Raw genomic sequence first — 19,846 nt, 5'->3', positions numbered from 1 at the left:
TCAGCAAGCCATAAAAAATAAGTACATTCGCTTTCATGACCAGTGACATGAAGAGACAACATCTGACCTCTAATCAGTCAATGGCCTAAACAAATGTAAACCACCAGTAATACTATAGTTATATTCCCTGTTACATGCCAACCAATCTACACATCATTACAAAGAAACTATAAATATTTTTATTAGCATTTTCTATATTTAGAAGAATGGTATTAAAATCTTGCTGAATCAAAATTAGGCATATCTACCGGGCAACAAATCATGATGAGAAAATATCCTTTTCCTTGTCCTTCCAGGTTTTTTACACCATAACCTAGCATCCACAGAGCAGACAGTGTAGTGTAGCACCACGTAAGGATACTAATTCCAACCTTAAACAGTACAGCCGCAGTCCTGTTCCTTAAGGTAACTGCCATACTGTGATGCAGAGTCTAACTCTGCTGTATTGCTTACTTTTCCAAAACCAACTATTGGGTCTCTACCACTTCTTTTAGGAACAAAGAAAAGACACGAGAAAAGCTTTTACAATAAAGCCAGGCATGCACATTTGCAAAACTGCTGGGAAGGACTGACACTGTTTATTTAGAAAAGAAGATACATTTACAAAGACCAGACAAACAGAAAGACCAAAAGACTGGACAGACAGAAAGACTGAAAGACTTACCATGATCCTTGTCCAAGAGCTTATAATGCTTAATTTCAAACAAACAGAAGAATTTTTTATGGCTAAGTTCAAACCCCCAAAAAAACACATCTGACACAAACTTAATTATATTGGTGTCACTAACAAAAACTTTAACAGAGCAGCCATTATTTCCTGTAGAGAACTTTCCCAAGAAGCTTTGTAACAAGGAAGTAAAGCAAAGAGAACAATGGCCTCAAAAGCAACATTGCTTTAATACACTAACCTTTCTCATGCATGCTTCTCCTGCCTCCTGCAGTTCATTATTTGTTGAATTAAGTGCCTTGAAAAGTGCAGCAATGATCTTCTCTCTGGACTGAGGCAAGTAATTGCAGGCAGCTAGAGCATCTGCAAATAGCAAAGTAAATTTGTTCTCTTTGTTAACTCAATTTCAAAAGAGAGGGAAAAAAACACCCTAATTCTACATTTCTTCCCTTCAAGTTTCTTTTATTTCATCTTAAATTACAGACAGCTAAAGCATAGCATGCTTTGCCAACAGTAACAGGCATCATAAAACAGTAAAAGAATGGAAATTCTATTAACAGTGTTCTAAAGTTTTCCTAATGCTATATAACATAATTAGTTTAAAAATATTTTGGGTTCATTTCAGAAACTAAATTCGTAGTCATTAAGAAAGCAGTGATACTTTCCCATTATTCTCCATTAAACTGTGACCTCTAGAGAGCAGTCATCAGTCTTCAAGCACTCAAGTTTTCTGCTGATCTTGGGAAGAAGACTGCCCATTGCTCACAAGGACACTTATCTACATCAGATTTTGTTCAGGAAGTTTTACTTACTTAAGGCTGCAATCCGAAGAGGTACAAGTGATGGAAGACTTTTGTAACAAGGTAGTTTCATTAAGGCAGCATCTTCAGCCTCACACAAATTCAGTAACTAGGAAGAAAAAAAAAAAAAACAAAAAACAACAAACAATCATTTTAGCACAGCATTGTTAATCACATTTGAAATATTATTACCAGTTACCTTTTGAGTCTTGTTTTTTCAAAGAGCCACGTTTATGCAAACGCCTCCAGATTTCACCAACAGGCAAAAATTCTACTCAAAATTAGGATATAAGTTCCCATGAAAATGAGTGGTTAGCCAGAGGCGAGAGAGCCCATTAGCACTGCCACCAGAGAAAAGTCAGGCAAAAGTTAGCCATTTTGCATTTTGTTGGCCAATACCTAGCTGGTGTATTTGCAAACAGGCTGCTCATATGATAAAAGAATAAGTCTACAGAAAAGCTTGCCTCCTGAATGGCAGTAATAATAATGAAAATATTGAGGAAAGGGGTAAGAGAACAAAAAGGAGATTAATAGGGAAAAAATGTGCTGAAAATGTCTTCAGTAATTCTAATGGTCATGAGACACTGCCCGGAGGGACAGTTCTTTCCTACAGAGCTCTCCTCTTTGCAGGCGAGTATTTTCAATATATGTATACGGTTTTTGTTAGAAAACACTGAACAGGTTGAAACAAAGTTATGCAAGTTAACCATGTCCAGGTTGCTCCTATATCCAAGAACGCTATTAAGATTCAGACCTTCACAATACCAATATATCACTCTCACCTTTACAGACATTTTTTGATCTATAATACTTTGTTTTTGTCTTAAGGAAAAAACAGAGGATCCTCTGCATTGACACCTATACCCCACAACTGCCTTGCTAATTGCAACTACTGTTGGTATCAAAGACCTTCTGAACTTAGGTTTGGGCAAGACAGCTAGGAAACCAAGGGACTAGACAGTTTCTCTAAGTTAAATCTACACACTAGTTTTATATCTGATTTTACTCGAACTGTTAGGGACTCAAAGACCTTAACAAACAACATCTATGTTTTGGTGGTACAACAGTTTATTTAATAGATATACTGTGCATAAAATAAGACCTAAACATGAAAGTTAGCACTACTAGACTAGGAGTATAACACCAAAGTTCATTTAATGTATTTCACACATATTAGAATATTCTGCTTAGCTCACAGCTATTATGTTGTAGGTAAAAGCAGACCTCAGTTCACATTTCAAAAGGTAAATTCTTACATTTTGGTGAAAGTTTAAAATGCACATGTATGTATTTTTAACAATGAAAGTTTTAACACCGTCACTATTTAAGCATCTACATTCAAAGATGAGAATGTAAAAAGAAAGTACCTCTGTGTAGAAAACCTTGTGTTCCACAACATTTAGATCCATTGTAAACAGTCGGGGTTGCAGGGTTGTGCAAAATGTATTTCCCTCCATCAGGCCAATCTGTGCATTTGCAGGTTGATGCCTAAGTAAATGCTTTTTAGGAGGAACCATGTCTTGGAGAACCTACACGATGTAATTTAGATTACTGAATTAGCAGCCTATTCGAATGACCCCACAGACCTAGCCACTAAGACGACATCATTAGTCATGGCTGCATGTTTCTATCCATTTGCTAGTGTGGCTCCAGATGTACCTCTTTAGAAATCACTAAGCAAGAAGAAAAGTATTTCTCTGAACTAATTTAATTCACAGTCAGTTAGGAACACAACTCAGTATCTGTAATTATTACATATTCTTTGTGAACAGATCCATGATGTTTAATAACTCCACATGTTACAAACAACAAAGAAATTCATAGACATAAGCATTTCAAATGTTCAAGTCATAAACAAGAATATTTTAAGCTCCTAAAACATCAGAAAAACAAAAACATTCATGTAAGTTTTTTCCATTACACCAACTTCTCACTCCCCACCACAAACACCTTTAGCAAAATAACATATCAATTAGGGGGCTTCTCTCTATGTTCCCAAACTACAATAACGACATCTATAATTTCATATGTTGTGGTGGCCCTTAGGGCGTATGTACGTTTACTTGTCTTTCAAGAGAATTAATGCTATTAGCTTTAAGGAGTATCTAGCAACAAGTTATCTTTGATCTTTATAGTCTCTTTCTGGATAGGGAAAGGCATAGCAATATGCCTCATATTTAGATAATAACACAAAATTGAGGTTCAAAATGCAGTATCTACCTGGCCTAGCCTACGTCTGGTGGTAGGACGAGCAGTCCATAATTTCAGGAAGTAAATCAACCTGAAGACACTATAAATACTGGCTAAGTAGTCAAGCACAGCTTGTATGAATCTCTATAGTACTCCAGCCACAGTGTATTTCAGAACAATGAAACCTAGCAAATGACAAACATATGCTACCAAAGCACTAAGCACTTAATTTACTAACGTGGGAAAATGTACTCAGAAAAGCATTTTGCAAATCCAAACTGGTAAACAACTTTAAACTCACTTTCAGTAAGTATTTCTGCTTACCTCTTTATGTGGCTCCATAATCACCGTGACACTTTTTCCAGTGACCTGTGCAAGTACCTGCAACGAATGCATGGCCTGTTTTCTCACAGTAGAGTTTGGAGACGTTACTTCTCGAACGAGGTCATGTGTTACATGATGGAAAGACTTTTCCTGTGCTGCTAGGATTTCTTCTGTTTTTTCTTCATCTTTTAAAGGAGTTGCACATCTAATCAAAAGCTGTTCTAATGTGGTCTTTGCCATAGCAACTGCTCCATTGGAAACCTAAGGCATCATAGATTATTTTTATTAAATAAGTACAGAACAAAGATCACAAATCTACACACTACTTGTCAACGAACTTAGCATTTGATTTTGATGAATCCTCTGCAAACAACTAAAAACATATAAAGCTTAAACAGAACACATATTCAACTAGTCTTCCCACCAATCACTCCAGAACTGAGTTGCAATGCAACACAATTTTATAAACGAACTCAATGTTAGTCACCTTATGATTCACAATTGAGAAAAGGTCAAGCACCTGATTCTCTAGGTATCTGTAACTACATACAGCTTTTTGATAAGATTAACACCTTTCAAACTAAACACAGAAAGAAGAAAAAAAAACAGTGGTTTTTATGCAAGTGACAGTGAATCTAGTGTTCTTTCACTGATCTGAATGCAACTTGTACATTTCTACTCTGAAAGAAGGAAGTGTAATTCCAACAACTTTGGCAAAGTTATGTGGAAAAAAAACAGACCTTGTTCCTAACTTCAGGTCTTGGTTTAAGTTAAAATGACTAAAATTCACTTGTAATTATTGCAGATATGATACATTCTGAAGTTAAGTAAAATCAAGATAGCAAGAGTTTAATCTGTGTGAATTTAAGAACAAAAGTTTGTTTCCCCCATACTATTTGATATAATTCATTCATTAAATACCTCTCCAGTTAGATCCATCATAACAAAGAGAAGTGCCTTCAGGAAAGTCTGCTGGTTCTGGAGCACCCAAATTAGTGGCAGTCGTTCCATAAGAAATTTAATTGACACAACACCTCCTAGTTTAGCATACCAAGCTTGTTCGTAACAGCAAGCACATAAACGTTCCACAATGTACGAAAACAAGGGAAGCTGACAAGCCTGGAAACAAAGAAATGTATCAGTTTGCTTTTTCAGCTCACTGGTAGCCTCCAAAATTCTAGAAGCAAAACTGCACTGGCTGAAACTAGATCATTTAAATACATTTAAAAAAAAAAAAACAAAAAAAAAAAACAAAAACAAAACAAAAAAAATATATATATTACCCTTTCCTTTGAACCCAAGATAATGCTTGCAACATCAAATATCACTGCTAGAGCCACCTCTCCTATTTTGCAGAGTTCCTTCTCCTCATATGCCATGCAGATTGCTATGGCATCAATAAGCACCAAAGGATCCATGCCTTTTGACCCGTTTTCTTCACTATGAAACATGGCTGTGCTAGGCTGGCTTCCAACCTGATAGCACTGCAGCAAAAAAGGACCTGTAATTTGTATTGGGGAAGAAAAGAGAGAGAGGAAAAAAAGATAAAACAATGGATATTTCAATATGAATAGTCTTTCAATTAGATTTTACTACTCCTCTGACTAGCTGATGGCAAAACCAGTAAGCACTGTATCTATTTGCATATAAATGGATTGCAAGGCATTCTTCACTCTTAGAAGAAAAGATTACATCTACTTGAATATTTTCTTCTATGCACTAGACTACGCACTGCAAGAAGATTTAATTAAAATGAAGAATCATAAAAATTCAAGTTATATTAATGTGACAATGAAGAGTGATATGCTTATAGTATGTCTTTTCCCAAATTATTTGTCATACAGTCCAACTCCAGACAAAAAGTTTTCTTCATAGATACAAGACACTGCAGTGCTCTAACATTTACTTAGTTCTTCTGATGGTCCTTCAAAACCGCAAATGGAAACAACCCAATTAAAGACCATCTGCAAAAATAACTGTGTATTTCAAGTTGCACAAATGCTCTGGAAGTATAAACTGTTCCAAGCTGTAATTATTTCATTGGCTGTAGCATTTTAAAAGTATTATTAGGTAATTGATTTGTTTTTTAAAACTTGCTTAATAATTTTTTACTGCTCAGAAGAATTAAAACATAATTCAGCCATCAAACGAAAAACAACTTATCTACCCAGAAGCAACTGCAATATCATGACTTTTTTCTTAGAACAAATTACTATTAGAAAAAGTATAAACTTCTCCATGCCTCTCATGACAGTCCACACAATCTCTGTTCCACTTTACTTACCACATTGCTGAGCAACTGCCACCATTGTGTAATGGCGGATTAAGCTGGCTACAAAAGGCAGAGCACTAGGCCTCAGATCTTTGATGACTGCTGACATGAATGCCCCTGTCAATGCCTGCTCAAACGTTTTACGAGCTGGAGTATCCTGAGCTTTGTATCGATGCGAAATAATCACACTGGGTATGGACTTCTCAGTAAAGCTGAAAGACAAAATTAAGTTCATTATAATCCTAAACTGCAGTACTGGCAGCTCAATCATGAGCATTGTCAAGTACTTGATTTAAAGTTTGCTCTTGATACCTAACTCCTTCTCCACCTCCCATTGCCCCCTCATTTTGATAGAGCTAGACCAGTTCACTCAGTCTGTATTAATTTTGTCAACCACTGGTCTCAAACATGATGGATAGCTCAATTTCATCAGGAACATTTAAAGCCAGTGGTTCAGAAGAAGCCACGTATATTACAAATAATAGGTATACAGGCATCACACTGCAACTCAATTACAGAATGTCATTTTCAATATTTTGACATTTTTCCCTTTTTTAAGATGACATTTGATTTTAATCTTGTGAGACTGAAATATTATTTATCAAATCACTGCCCAACAAAACCTATTCATTGCAAAGCTATATTTATGTCAAGTCTAACAAGTCCAAATTATAAAAGCTACTATATTCTTCAGCTACATTTACTACACTACAAGAGTTGAAGTCAGCACCCACTTTGTGGGCAAAGATGTCAAACTTGTCTAAAAGCAATAAACTCATTAAGTATCAATGAGTGACATTGTAAAAGATGTAAAAAAATTCAATAAAAAGCCCCCACACTAAGACAAACATATGTTAAGTGTGTGACCATGCTATAGTTCAGTCACTAAATGAAACTGAATTTTGTATCTCTCTCACTTTAGTAAAAGTTAGATGTATATACAAAACATCACAATCTAAGTTAATCTTTAAAACACAATTAAGCACCAGAATATTCCAACTCTTTAAATATATTAAACTAAAATTAATTTTTAAAAAGTCTGATCATATGTAACAGATTATACATCGGACTATAATTAGCGGAAGAAAACTAAAGTATGAAACATTAACACATTATCATTAAATAATATGCTGACAAAATTCCTCTTGCTGAAAAGTCCTGCATTGATTTAAAAGGAAGCATGATAAACCAGCAGGTAAAAATCCCATGAAGAATACATTGCCTAGACTAACCATTGTCTCTAAATTAGGTTGTTCTAAGGACACTATAAATTTTACATACACATTTACGGTTAAAGAATTGTCATACTTGGGATGTGCAAGAAGTTGGTATAATGCATGTTTATTATCATCCAGGCTCATCATAGCTACTAGAAAACACTTGATTACTTCCCATGCTTGCCTCCGATAATACGGTTCTGTGTTAGCACTCTTCAAACAGTCCAGAGCAGTCTCAATTGCCTATAATGAAAAAGATAGATAGTAACCAAACACTTCTTATTCTTAATATTTACAATAAGGTGATTAATCAAGGGAACTGTATCTTTAATACATGTTAAAAGTAACTTTAGAAGTATGTACAATTGGGACTGCCTAAGTTAAGAAACGCAGAGAATGCCTGACAGAGTGGACTTGAAACTATTACGGTATTTGCTGTGCTTTTTACAAATGCAAAGTTTCACAGCAGATCATTTATTTCCACAGTCAGAAAGCATTTGAAGTCATGAGTGAGGTACACCTTCATTCTCCCTCTCCCCTCTCAAGAAAAATTTTCCTCATCTTCCCTCCAGCAATAATTGCTGTTCCTAATCCCTATACATTGTAGGTACACAATGCCTTTAGACACATATATAAATGGTACCAAAAAATGTTCTATGTTACTAATTACTTTGTAGTATTTTCCATGCAAATCAAGAGCTACATCATACATGATGAAATATCCCTGTAAGCAACTTATAAGCACCATTTACTTAATGGAAATAGTACTCTTGTCCTTTGCAAGAAGATTTAACACATTTGAGAATAACTCAAATAATCTCTTAAGATATGAACGCGATGAAAAGAGGGGGTACATCGTTTTGGAAAATTTCTATTTTGCAGATATATAAACACAGCTAGATACTTTCTGTCCTTCCCCAAAAAAAACGAAAGGAAGAAATTAAATGAGGCCGGCATTATGTAAAAAAAACATGTAAAAATTGTTTTGGAGTGCACAAAATAAAGGAATTTCAATACCTGATCAACTGTAAATAAAACCTAACCATCCATGCTTAAACAGGATTATGCAGAAAAAGGCTCTGCTACAAAGAAGTGGGCATTTTCCTTCTTTGAAAGGAAAACTATCTTTCTACTTACTGACTTAACTAGCTGTCATCCCACCACTGTCTGAATAACCTTACCAGCATCTCAATGAAAATAACAATGAGTTTTACACAGCCCACAGGAGACTACGAAAGCACTAAAAGAAAACATGGATTTCTCATTTTCAATTTATTCCACTTCTTTTTCCTTTTAATTTGACATTTCCTTTTTATAGATAGAAAGTATTCAGCAGATAACATTGCTTCTTGGTCAACACCAAGAAGCTGAAGATCGTTCCATATCATTAACCAATACATTAGATGCATAAATACTTTGGAAAACTTGGTTTGAATTAAACCTGGCATGACAAGAAATGTCAGCAGTTACAGTATTTATATGTATTCAACTCATCAGTTTCAGCACAGAGAAGAAATCAGTAAAGCTATCTGCATTTTAAGAATCATTTTTCCAAGTTATTTCCAAGTTATTTTTAGCCTGTTGGCTATATGGAGGCAAAGAGAGCCAGCTGCCTGTAAAGAAAATTGTTTACCTGTTACCTGAAATTTGTTACCTGAAAAGGTAAATTGTTACCTGAAAAGGTAAGTATTAAAACTCTACAGGCCAAATTAACTCAGAATCCAGCTTCAGTATCAGATCCCAAGACATAGACACAGAATAGATTGCTGTAATTAGCGTGAACTAATCATTTGTGATACACTGAGATTGTCAGATGAAAGCCAGTACAAGTATAAAGTGGTTTTGCAGCTATGAGAAGTACTACACCCAGCCTAGAGACAACAAACAAAACCAAATCATTGGAGTCATTAGAATAATCATCATTGTAGAAATTCTTCAATAAGTTTTTGGTACACTTCAAAAAGAAAATAGGGATGTTTTAGAGTAGATTCCCGCTCCTAATCTAAGCAGTACACCTAAAGTTAGGAAGGGGGAAAAAAAATGCACAAAAAGCATTTACTTATGCCAGTTTAGCTCCCTATCCTATCACTTTGTAAAAGCAGAACAGCATGTTTAAATATTATTTTGGGGGTGATATATAAAACAGTTTAAAGAGAAAATAAAGAGAGAACAGATTGGCGAGCTTCTGCTAATTTTGCCTGTCAAAATGAAGCAAGAAGTTAGTGTAGGTCTACCTGCCTTATACAGAGACTCTCAACAGATCAGTACGTAGTAAAAAAGAAAAAACAAAAAAACCAAACAAACAAAAAAACCAAACAAAAAACAAACAAAAACAAACAAACAAAAAAAACCCCAACAAAACTCTGCAGTGATTTCTGAAACAACGTTTTGTCCTTTACCTGCCAAGTCTCGCAACTCAAAAACTACTTGAAATGAAAAAAAAAAAAAAACCAACACATAAGTGGGTTTAGATTCTGTTTCTACATTACAACATAAATTAATTAGAAATCTCTTTGTCTAAGTGGAGGAATATAAAACAAAAATCAGACATGCAAGAGATCCTAAAACTTAATTATGTAAATTCTATAATGTTAGATATTCATTAACTCATACCTGGAACTGGCAGACATACCACATATTTTACCAAGGTTTTACAAGCAAACAAACTTCCAAAAAATCTGTAATAAAGGAAAATTGAGTAAGACGGCTTCTCAGGACAGAAAATAACTTGAGCCCTTACCTTTTCCATTGGGAGCTGAATGGACGCTTTACAGTCTGAAAATTCAATTGTAATACTGGGTCCTTGGATTTCTGTGACTACATATTGTAGTTTCTGTGATTCCTTTAACATCTTCCTGTTACTTCCACCAAATTTACCAAGTACACGATAAGCCACATGAGAAATGCTGTCTGCAGGATTGCGCAGTGTCCTCCACAAAGCCTGTAAGTATTTTAAATATTATGCGGTCAGACCAGTCTCACTTCAAAATTTTTCAAGTTGTAATGTAAAAAAAATGTCAAGAAAAACACTTATTCTTGTATCTGAGTAATTGATCCTGCATAACTTCTAGAAAATACCTATCTAGATTGAATAAAAGCAGTCTCAGTTTGCAACAGTTCAAGTGCTTTGTTACAAGGTTGTCCTAAATGCAGTTTTAGATTAGATTACTGTCATCAGATACGAAATCTTTGCCACGCTGAAATGTAATTTCATGTTTATGACTAATACTAGGTAAACAACATCATGAATTTAGAAAAAAAAATTTAAAAATTAAAAAACCAGGCCAGTTAAGGTGGAAGTGAATTAACCTCTCAAAGAGCTAGTTTTGAAATATAAAAGGCAAATAAAGTAAATACTATATTTAGAGGATTAAGTATATGCAAGCACTGTATTAGGGGAAATAGCCACATTTAGAACATTGTTCTGAATTTTAGCGACATCATCTTCACTGTATATATAAGACTTCATATAGCTGTCAATCATAATATGCTGAAGGTAATTAGCTTTTCTTGTTTTTTTTTTTTTAAATTAACAAATTTTAATCATTTTCTGTACCAACTCATCTTAAACATAGTAATATTCTTGCTATTGAGTCCCAAGACTTAACTTTAACCCCTTAATAGGGGGTATAGAAGAAATAATTAATTCACTTTTAAATTTTTCAGAGTTTTCAATTTAACTGGCCTTTTACATACAAATCAGCCTGGTATGGTTCTCAGGACAGATTTTTCAAGTTTGTATAACCAAAGGTTCACAAAAATTTCTAGTAATATTTAGTGAATCAATGACCTCTTGTGGTCTAACAGGAAACAACATGTTTACCTGCATTAGCTCAGCTCGAACTGGCTGAATATGATCATACAGAAAGTCTGGCTGCAAGTTATCCACGCACAATTCAAGAGTCCTTAAGCCTTGGCTGACCAGGGTCTGAGATCCATTGAGAGCCGACACCAAGGGATCCATCAACATTGGCAGATAAGGCAGTAGTGAGCTCAAACGAACTGGCACAGTGAGGCAGAGCTCTACAAACAAGTCTTTCATGTGTTGTTTATGAAGGCCACTTTGCAACATATTAAGTCCTGAAAATCATTAATAAGTTACACACTCAAAGGAAAAAGACAGTCCACAGTTTTTTGTTAAAAATTGCTATTTCCTAAACTCAGAAAAACCTGACATTTTTAAATTCTGTAAAGCTTATAGCTCTGTAAATAACGTATTTACAAAATATAATACCATTCATAATTATAACTTACATCTAAAGATTTTATGCAGTGAATGTTTTTGTAGGTACATGCACATACAAAAAAAAAAACCACACTATGCATATTCTTAAATTTAAATTAGACTCAATAAAGTAGCATTTGAATACAGTGGATGAAAATCAGAAAAAGATAATTTGACTCAAACCTCAGCCTTGTATCAACTAAAAAAAAAAAATCCATACGGAACAAATTGTTTTTAAAATATCTGGACTCCTGAAAAGAAACATTAAATGAGTTCAAGTACATTCACTGTCTCATATAGACTAAACACATTGCCCAACGTATTTTTCTCCCCATCAAGATTTCATTTATTCCATAAACTTAGCTAGCACTTCTATACTGACATGTATTTTACATAACGATCTATAGATAATGTACATATTTGCTAGCTACAAAAAAAAAAAATTGCCCCTACAGCTGTAGATGGGAACCACAGGATTTCACGTTCCCAGAATTGTTCAGATTAACTTGTCCTTAGGTTTAAGTAGCTCTCCACATTTCCTTGCTCATCCTCAGTATCTCTGGAACACAGTCCTTGCAAGCACAAACGCTCTGTTAATCAAACCGATTGTTATTTCCATTTCTTTTTGCAAACTGACACTACTTGCATTTATATTTATCATGCACTTGCAGGTGCACACACATGCTCTCAGCTGCACATCAACCAGAGCTTCTCGGTTATGTTCTTCCCACAAAACCAGTGATGGCCTGGCAACATTGCTTCTCCTACTACTCTTATCCCTCAATGTTTTATGCTAACAAAGTTATCCATAGCAAAAAAAACAAATGAAAGAAACAAACAAACAAACTCCAACAGCCCCACAATGAAAAGCAGAAAAACAAGCAGCAGAAATTGTGAAGCAGCCAAAACTATGGAGCCTGAAGCAGCTGATAGTAAATGAAAATAAGCCACATTCAAGATATTTAATCAACTGCTAAACTCAAAATCAAAAGCTACTTATCAGGGTTAGGGCTTTAGTTTTGTTTTTTTTTAATTATGTAACATAACTTTATTACTACCATTTACATTAAAAAGATCAGGAACTGGGGTGGGGAAAGAAGGTATTGTTCTACCTTGCAGTAAGTTTGGTAACAGCGGCAAGAATTCTTGATATAACAGATCATGACTGCCTCCTCCAATAGATCTGAACAGTGCTCTGAGCAGCAGGAAATAGTTATAGGGCTCTTTGGCAGTCTGTGCAAGTTCCATAGAGCTGTTCACAATCTTGTGCAAATGTGGCTATAAAAAAAATAAAGCTTGAAGATTAATAAAATATCAATTTTATCATCATTGTACTGTACAAGAGTTTAGCATGAGACAAGTTTTTCAGATCAAAAACCTTCTGCTATTCCAAGTACTCTGACACCACACTAATTTTATACAGCTGTTGAAGAACTGTCAAAAAGTAAAACTGCGTTTGAATAGTATCAACAACCCAGAGCATTCTTTAATTAATTAAACCCTGCTTTCATATTAGCCAATGATCAAGTCTGCTTGATCCTCCAAGCAGCAACTGTATTAAAACAAAAAGCCTTCTGCAAATCTGACACAATGAAAAATATTTGCTCCACAGAACCTAGGGATGTGTAGCAGAAATCAAAAGTTTCAGAATGACAAGAGAAGATGTTTCACAATATTAATTTACTCCTAATCTAATTGCATCACTAATTCTTAATTTTTGTGAATGCTAAAGTTTCACTTGAAAAGCAAACTTTTACAAGTAAAAAAAATGGTTACAAAATCAGTGGCCTTTCTAGAGCAGAGAACATTAACAGTTTGCAGGAATCATTAAAAATAGTTGATAAATACAAGGATTCTCACAGATCAGGGACAAACAGTGACAATTCTGGATTTTATTAACATCTAAAAGCTTTCTACATTACTATGCAAATGCTGCAAATAGCCTTCATCATTCAATTAAATTGCCTACCCAAGGCCCGTATCATCAATCCTGCCGAAACAAAAAAAAAAAATGTAACAGAAGCGTGAAACTGTGAAGGTAGTAAATCACAGTCTTTAAATTGGATCTCCAGCTTATAAAATCCAAATGACCTTGATTCTGATGACAAACGAGAAGAATTTAAGCATGATTATATGAATATTGCTTCATATTACTTTTCTCTTTCAAAGAATGTGGAAAATTAGTAGTCCCCACTCTGTTCTACCCAGAAAACTGATGTAACAAATCGTTAAGCACAGAAACCATTATCACACAGTTACCGGTATCAGAAATTTTGTTTATTCTAAGGTAGAAGGAAGAGAAATGGAGAAAAATTATGAGAGAAGAAGCAGTGTTCAATTAATATCTTAATGTTTTTTCTGGATACAGGCAGCTGTTACTTTTATGAGAAAAGCATACTCTTGCTTCAAGCTTAGTATTTCTAGACCCACTGAATAATGAGATGATCTCATCAACATAAACAGATCCTTGGAATACATAGACAATATGCTGTCAACAGAAAAAACAGCATTCCTTAATCCAGACTTTTCAAGAACACCTCTAACTCAAGAGGTACATGTCGTTGAATATGACATGAATGAACAAGATACACCAACACACAAAAGCAGAAGTCTTAAGTTAATATGGAAATAAAGGGGGAAAAATATGCAAGAAGATACGCATATCCTGACCATGAAGGTACAGGGGTTTAAAGCAATCCTAATCAGACCACAAGCATGTATCAGTCATTTATACTCAGAATTAGTACATCACTTTATAATTTCAAATATGAAGCAAAACACTCACAGAAACTCTCTCTTATAAATAAGGCAATGTACTTGGCATTTGGAAAAAGTGGAAATGTATCACTAATAGTGGTTCAAACACGAAAACACTATCAAATGTTAGCGTAAAACTCTAAGTTTCTTCAGACATCTGAAGAATGTATTGAGTCAAAACAGATTTTTTTTGTTTTTAACACAAATGACCTTTACCTTCAGCATTTGTTCATTTTCAGCTGCAAATAGTGAAACTGAGCCAAAGACTAACTTGAACAGCTTGAGATACAGATTGGAGAGTTCCACGTTAGAGCCCATTTCTGGCAGCCGATCCAGAAGATACTCAACCAAAATTGTTGCAAAGAGGGCAGAGGTAGTAGGGTTTGCCAAGAAGGAATTGGCAACAATCTATAAAAGGAAACCACAAAGGAGTTATTGTTGCTGTAATGAAAAGAACAGAGGGGTAAGTGCACTACTCATTTAAAACAAAAGAACTAAGACAAATTTCTTTCCCCATCTCCACTGCTGCCCAAGTGACTCAGGTTATCCTTAGTGGAAAGGGGTGGTGAGGCACTGGAACAGGTTGTCCAGAGAAGTTGTGGATGCCCCATCCCTGGAAGTGTTCAAAGCCAGGACGGATGGCACTTTGAGCGATCTGGTCTAGTGGAAGGTGTCCCTGCCCATGGCAGGGAGGTTGGAACCAGATGATCTTTAAGGTCCCTTCCAACCCAAGCCATTCTATGATTCTATGAAAACAACCATGCATATAACTTAAGCATTCAAGTTTAAAGTTTAGTTTTAAATGTATATTATAGGACTTATGTTCTGTAAAACAGTAGGTCAGAATATTAACACAACCACCTGAACAAAACAAGAACTCCACAATGTTCAATACTTTTCAAGAATAAAGTCCACTCGTATCTTCTAAACTGAAGTGCTCATGTTTTATTGCATCACTTAGTCTGCAAAGCTTTTGATAATCCATCTTTACAAAGTATTTTTATAGACTGATTAAAATATTGCATGCTAATTTCAACATTATTTATAATTCCGCTTCGGCCTTATGTATGTACTTCAAGGCATAAGCTATTTTCTACAGGCTAATTTTCTAATTATCAATTTAAAAAGTAAACAAAAACATAATACCTGAAGAGCATAGTTTTTTGAGATTCTCTCCACCATGTAAGGAACAGTAGTTTGAAAGATTTCCTTAAAAGTTAAAGGGTTCATCATTGTGAACACACCAGCAAAATGCTCCAGAACTTCCTTTTCCTCTTTCATTCTGACTGTCTGACAGTTTGCTACTCGAACGTATGTCTGTCCATTTCCTGCTATTTGGACCTATAGCAATTTAGAAAACACGTATATTTGTTACAGAATTTGAGTAACTTTTTCCCCACTATTCTTAAAGTACCTTTTGAAAAAAACTGGATTTTACAGGTTTCACATGCAAGCCCCACACAATTAGAAGCTGGGCCCAAGGGCCAGCAGTGACAATAAAAATATTAAAATAGAATGTTTTCATCAGATTTTAAAACCATGAAGTCAGGAGTGGAAAAAGACAACAGCAGGAGATACCATAGTGTATTTGTAAAGTTACTTAATTCCAAATCATGTACATTTACATTTCACCAGTACTTTGTGTAACTACAGAAGATAAACATAGCCATGTGAATGCTTCAACTGATAGCTAAACTCTCTCTTTGAAAGAAAGATTTAATCCACTACATTAAAGACAAGTATTTTTAGTCTGACCTGCCTGCATAAACACAGACAAAAACAGCTCTTAAGAAAATAATTTGTTCCTTGCAAGTGGTAAGTACTTTGAAATTCATAAGATTTCCCAATAGCTGTGGTCCTGAAATTAAAGACTTAATGAAAATATACTACACGTGAAATTTGTGTTTTAGCTGACAAATAAATCCTTATTAAAAGATCTAACACACAGTAACTGTATAAACAGAAGTGCTATGTGGCCTGATACATACCTGATAAATATCTAAAGCTTGCATTGCGTATTTTACCAGTTTTATATAGATTTGAGTCTCCTTAGGCTGCAACTGCTTATTGGGAATGAACTGTGCTTCTAAAAGAAGATAAAGAATAAGACAGTAGTTAACCATTAAAAACACTATTTGCTTTCATGCTACAGAGTTTTAATTGTAGAATTACAAAAGATAAATGTAATTAAATATTATGCAGCTTTACCACCAGGAGCTTTGCATGATGTTATGCCCCACGTGATTGTCTTGACACCACAGACCAACGTTTTTACTAAGCTTCGGCAATCTGTGACCTGAAATGTCTGTTTATCTTCTTTTTCTTTCTCCCCTTGTTTTTCAAATACAGGTACTGGCGCAGGGGCCACTGGAGTGGCTGGGGCAGGAGATGGAACAGGAACAGGCGCTGCATTTGCTGCTGTCGGTACTCCAGGTAATGCGGCTTCAGCAGCCCCAAGTTCAGACTGTGGCTTGCATTTTTTAAAAATTACAGAAAGCTGGTATCGTGCTATAGTGTGAAATTTCAGAACAAAAACCTAAAGCAAAAAGAGGAAAGGCAAATGAAAGAGCAGGGAGGGGGAAGAAAAAAAGAAAATAAGTTTCTTCTTCAAAAATCATTCTTAATTTAATAATACTAATACTTCAAGTCAGCATACTGAGATCAATAAAACTTACAACTAAGTATTTCTGAAGTCATGCAAATGATAGCAAACATTTTTAAGTGTACTTACTATTTTAAGTTTGCTTACTTTTAACAAGTTCCAAAAGTAAAAATATTTGCTGAAAACTAGTAAAACAATCAACTAAAAATTGATCTCTCTACAATTCTCCTTAATTTAAAATGAAAAGCTATTTTAATTCATTTTTTAAATAATTATTTAAATTTTTAAAATAATTTTTAAAATTTAATATTCTAAATATTTACTATTATGCATTAAAAGCTCAAGTTTTTCAGATGTGTATATATATATATGTAATGTATGTCAGATGTATTAAAAGATGTATACATTATAGGTTTAAGTTTTAGTTTTATGCAGCATATCGGATTTAGAAAGCAATAAACAATCCTGCAGAACAGTAGTCCGAAGATTTCTGCCATTTGGCTGATACTACACAAGGTACATGTTGCATAAGGTTTCAGTTTAAAATTTTCTGTACCTCCCAGATTTTAAAGTCTTCATCTACTCAGCTTGCTCAGATATTTCCCCACTACCACCACAGTTCTGTATCCTCCCTTCTTCCCTAGATATATCTTCTCTGAATTCATGTATTACAAATTTTAATTTGATAAACAAATGACCAAACAACTGTGCTACATTACAGATTTTTTTTAAAGTAGTTTATTTGGAAGACAAATGCTACTTCAGTTTGAGAAACCTGGAATAAAGAACCCATTATAATGCATAACATCAAGATTTTTCACTTGCACTGTCACTTGTATTTTGTATTTGGGATGAAAGCCATGCCCTAAACTACTGCTACCTTAAGGAAAAAAAAAAAAAAAAAAAACAAACCAACCAACCAACCTTCAGGGGTAATACCAAATAATCTGGAGATTACTAAAATGACTACATCTCTTCCCCAGTGCATTCAGAACCATGACAGTCTGCCCATGACAAAGAAGAGTCAAAGGAGGGGATCCACTACATTCAGAATTCCTAGATCTCCCTTTCCAAAACAAGCAGCCATACGGCTTCCTCAGTTATCTTACAAGTTTGTAACACCAGTTTGACTTAGATTTCAAGACGTGCTCTCACATCCCAAATGAGATTATTAAACCAGTATTTACCCTAGAAGTGTTTTACTCTACAATTGAGTGCATCTTTGTGTTGTGGCAGCAGAAACACTAGGCAACCTTTTTCCTTTAACAACTTGGCTACCACAAGCAAGTAGTGTTTCACTTGTACTACACCATGGATGACAGCTTTTAGGGTGCATCCCTGATTTTTAAAAATAACAAAACAAAAAAGAGCTCACAAAAAAGTCCTCCATATAAAGAAGATCCTTAAAAAAGATCAGTAGATCTTGAAAGTGCAGATATTTCACATTTTACAGATTGTATTGGGCTATGCCAAGGACCTGCAAGACAATACTCCTTCAGGATTTAAAAAACCAACCAACCAAACAAACAAAAAAACCAAACAAACAACCAAAAAACCACCATAAACATAGCCAGAAGGCATTAAAAAAATACCATTTTTACATACCCTTAAGTGGGGGGAAAAAAAAAAAGAGATTACTACCAAAATTTAAAAGAAAATTAAAAAAAATAATAGTAACAGTTAAGCTACCCCCAGCATCATAGACATTCAGTTTCTTGCTCTGAAACAAGTCACTGAATGAATAAGCTGAGTTGGCAAAGCATCTCCATTGTATTTGAAATATTATCCCCGTTGCATGGCATGTCAAAAAGCCCTTCTCTGAAGTATTAAAATGAAATACAGTATGCAGACTGTTTCTACATGTTCTCATTTCTGAAGAAAGGAGAAAGTAAAATGTGATTGACAACATACTATAAAATAGGATATTCAACTTATTATCAAACGTTTTAAACAAATTAATACCTCCAGCATTCTCATAAGAATATCTCTACCATTTCCATTCTCCTGTTCACTCTTAGACCGGATACAGTCTACCAAATTTAGCAGAAGCTTGCAAGACATTGTCTGGATACTGCTAGGCAACGACTCATCATCAATGTTCTTCGCAAACAACTGGACAGCAAGGGAGAGATCATTGAGTGGTAAATGCTGACGGACATGATGAACCAGGTCTGCCAGTGTACTATATGCAAGTGGTCTATCAGTAAAAACAAGAAATGAAGAAAACACATTGAGGATAATTATAATTGTTGTTAATTGGACTTAACCAATAATCACTCCCTGGAGCTATTTCCAAGATTCTAAATTCAAATTTTCTATTTTTATGTGCAAATCCAGAGTTCACAAGGCTTTTTCAATTACACAAGAGAATTATAACCTGTATAATCTAACCAAAGATGCATTAATCTGTCCCACAATACTAACATTACCTCTCTGATCTTTCCTCCCCCATAGCTGAACATCCCCAGCACACTGTCATGAATATACAGTTAAGAGAAAACTAGCATGTTTTAAGCCACATTTTAAGCACTGTTGGTAAGCTCTTACACAATTAATCATTGATGATTCATGATTTCAAAAGCAGTTACAAAACCTGATAAATTTTTAAAAATCATTTATTTTCAGATACCAGGTTTAAGCATGTAGTAGAGCGAATACTTCTAAAACTAATACATGTTGTCAATAAGGTACAGTTGATAGTTAAGCAAGATGAAATAATTCTCCTAGTTCACATATTTTAATCTGGTCAGCAAAAGCACCTAAAAACTAGTAGACCATTGAAGACAGAGAAA

The 19,846-nt window shown here is 34.7% G+C and overlaps 1 protein-coding gene across 8 annotated transcripts in view; it reads right to left on the bottom strand.

Annotated features, from left to right (window-relative positions):
* Positions 1-19,846, bottom strand: part of TRRAP (transformation/transcription domain associated protein) — a 104,203-nt gene that overhangs the window by 66,931 nt on the left and 17,426 nt on the right. For 6 of the 8 annotated variants that reach the window (XM_082312335.1, XM_082312334.1, XM_082312340.1 and 3 more), the window contains exons 15-30: positions 19,017-19,251; positions 16,661-16,988; positions 16,441-16,538; positions 15,599-15,793; positions 14,669-14,860; positions 12,808-12,973; positions 11,294-11,550; positions 10,211-10,411; positions 7,535-7,713; positions 6,266-6,465; positions 5,265-5,482; positions 4,903-5,100; positions 3,982-4,242; positions 2,835-2,996; positions 1,480-1,576; positions 909-1,030 (exon numbers count right to left, since the gene is read on the bottom strand). In XM_082312335.1, coding sequence (XP_082168461.1) covers positions 909-1,030; positions 1,480-1,576; positions 2,835-2,996; positions 3,982-4,242; positions 4,903-5,100; positions 5,265-5,482; positions 6,266-6,465; positions 7,535-7,713; positions 10,211-10,411; positions 11,294-11,550; positions 12,808-12,973; positions 14,669-14,860; positions 15,599-15,793; positions 16,441-16,538; positions 16,661-16,988; positions 19,017-19,251 — 3,109 coding nt within the window. The remainder of the gene's footprint in view (positions 1-908; positions 1,031-1,479; positions 1,577-2,834; positions 2,997-3,981; positions 4,243-4,902; positions 5,101-5,264; positions 5,483-6,265; positions 6,466-7,534; positions 7,714-10,210; positions 10,412-11,293; positions 11,551-12,807; positions 12,974-14,668; positions 14,861-15,598; positions 15,794-16,440; positions 16,539-16,660; positions 16,989-19,016; positions 19,252-19,846) is intronic. The other 2 variants (XM_082312336.1, XM_082312338.1) reach the window with 1 other exon arrangement.

The sequence above is a fragment of the Platalea leucorodia genome, assembly GCF_965183815.1.
Source record: "Platalea leucorodia genome assembly, chromosome: 5".
Classification (NCBI taxonomy): Eukaryota; Metazoa; Chordata; class Aves; order Pelecaniformes; family Threskiornithidae; genus Platalea; species Platalea leucorodia.
The sequence above is the reverse complement of the archived record's forward strand: the minus strand, read 5'-3'. Positions and strand labels throughout refer to the sequence as shown.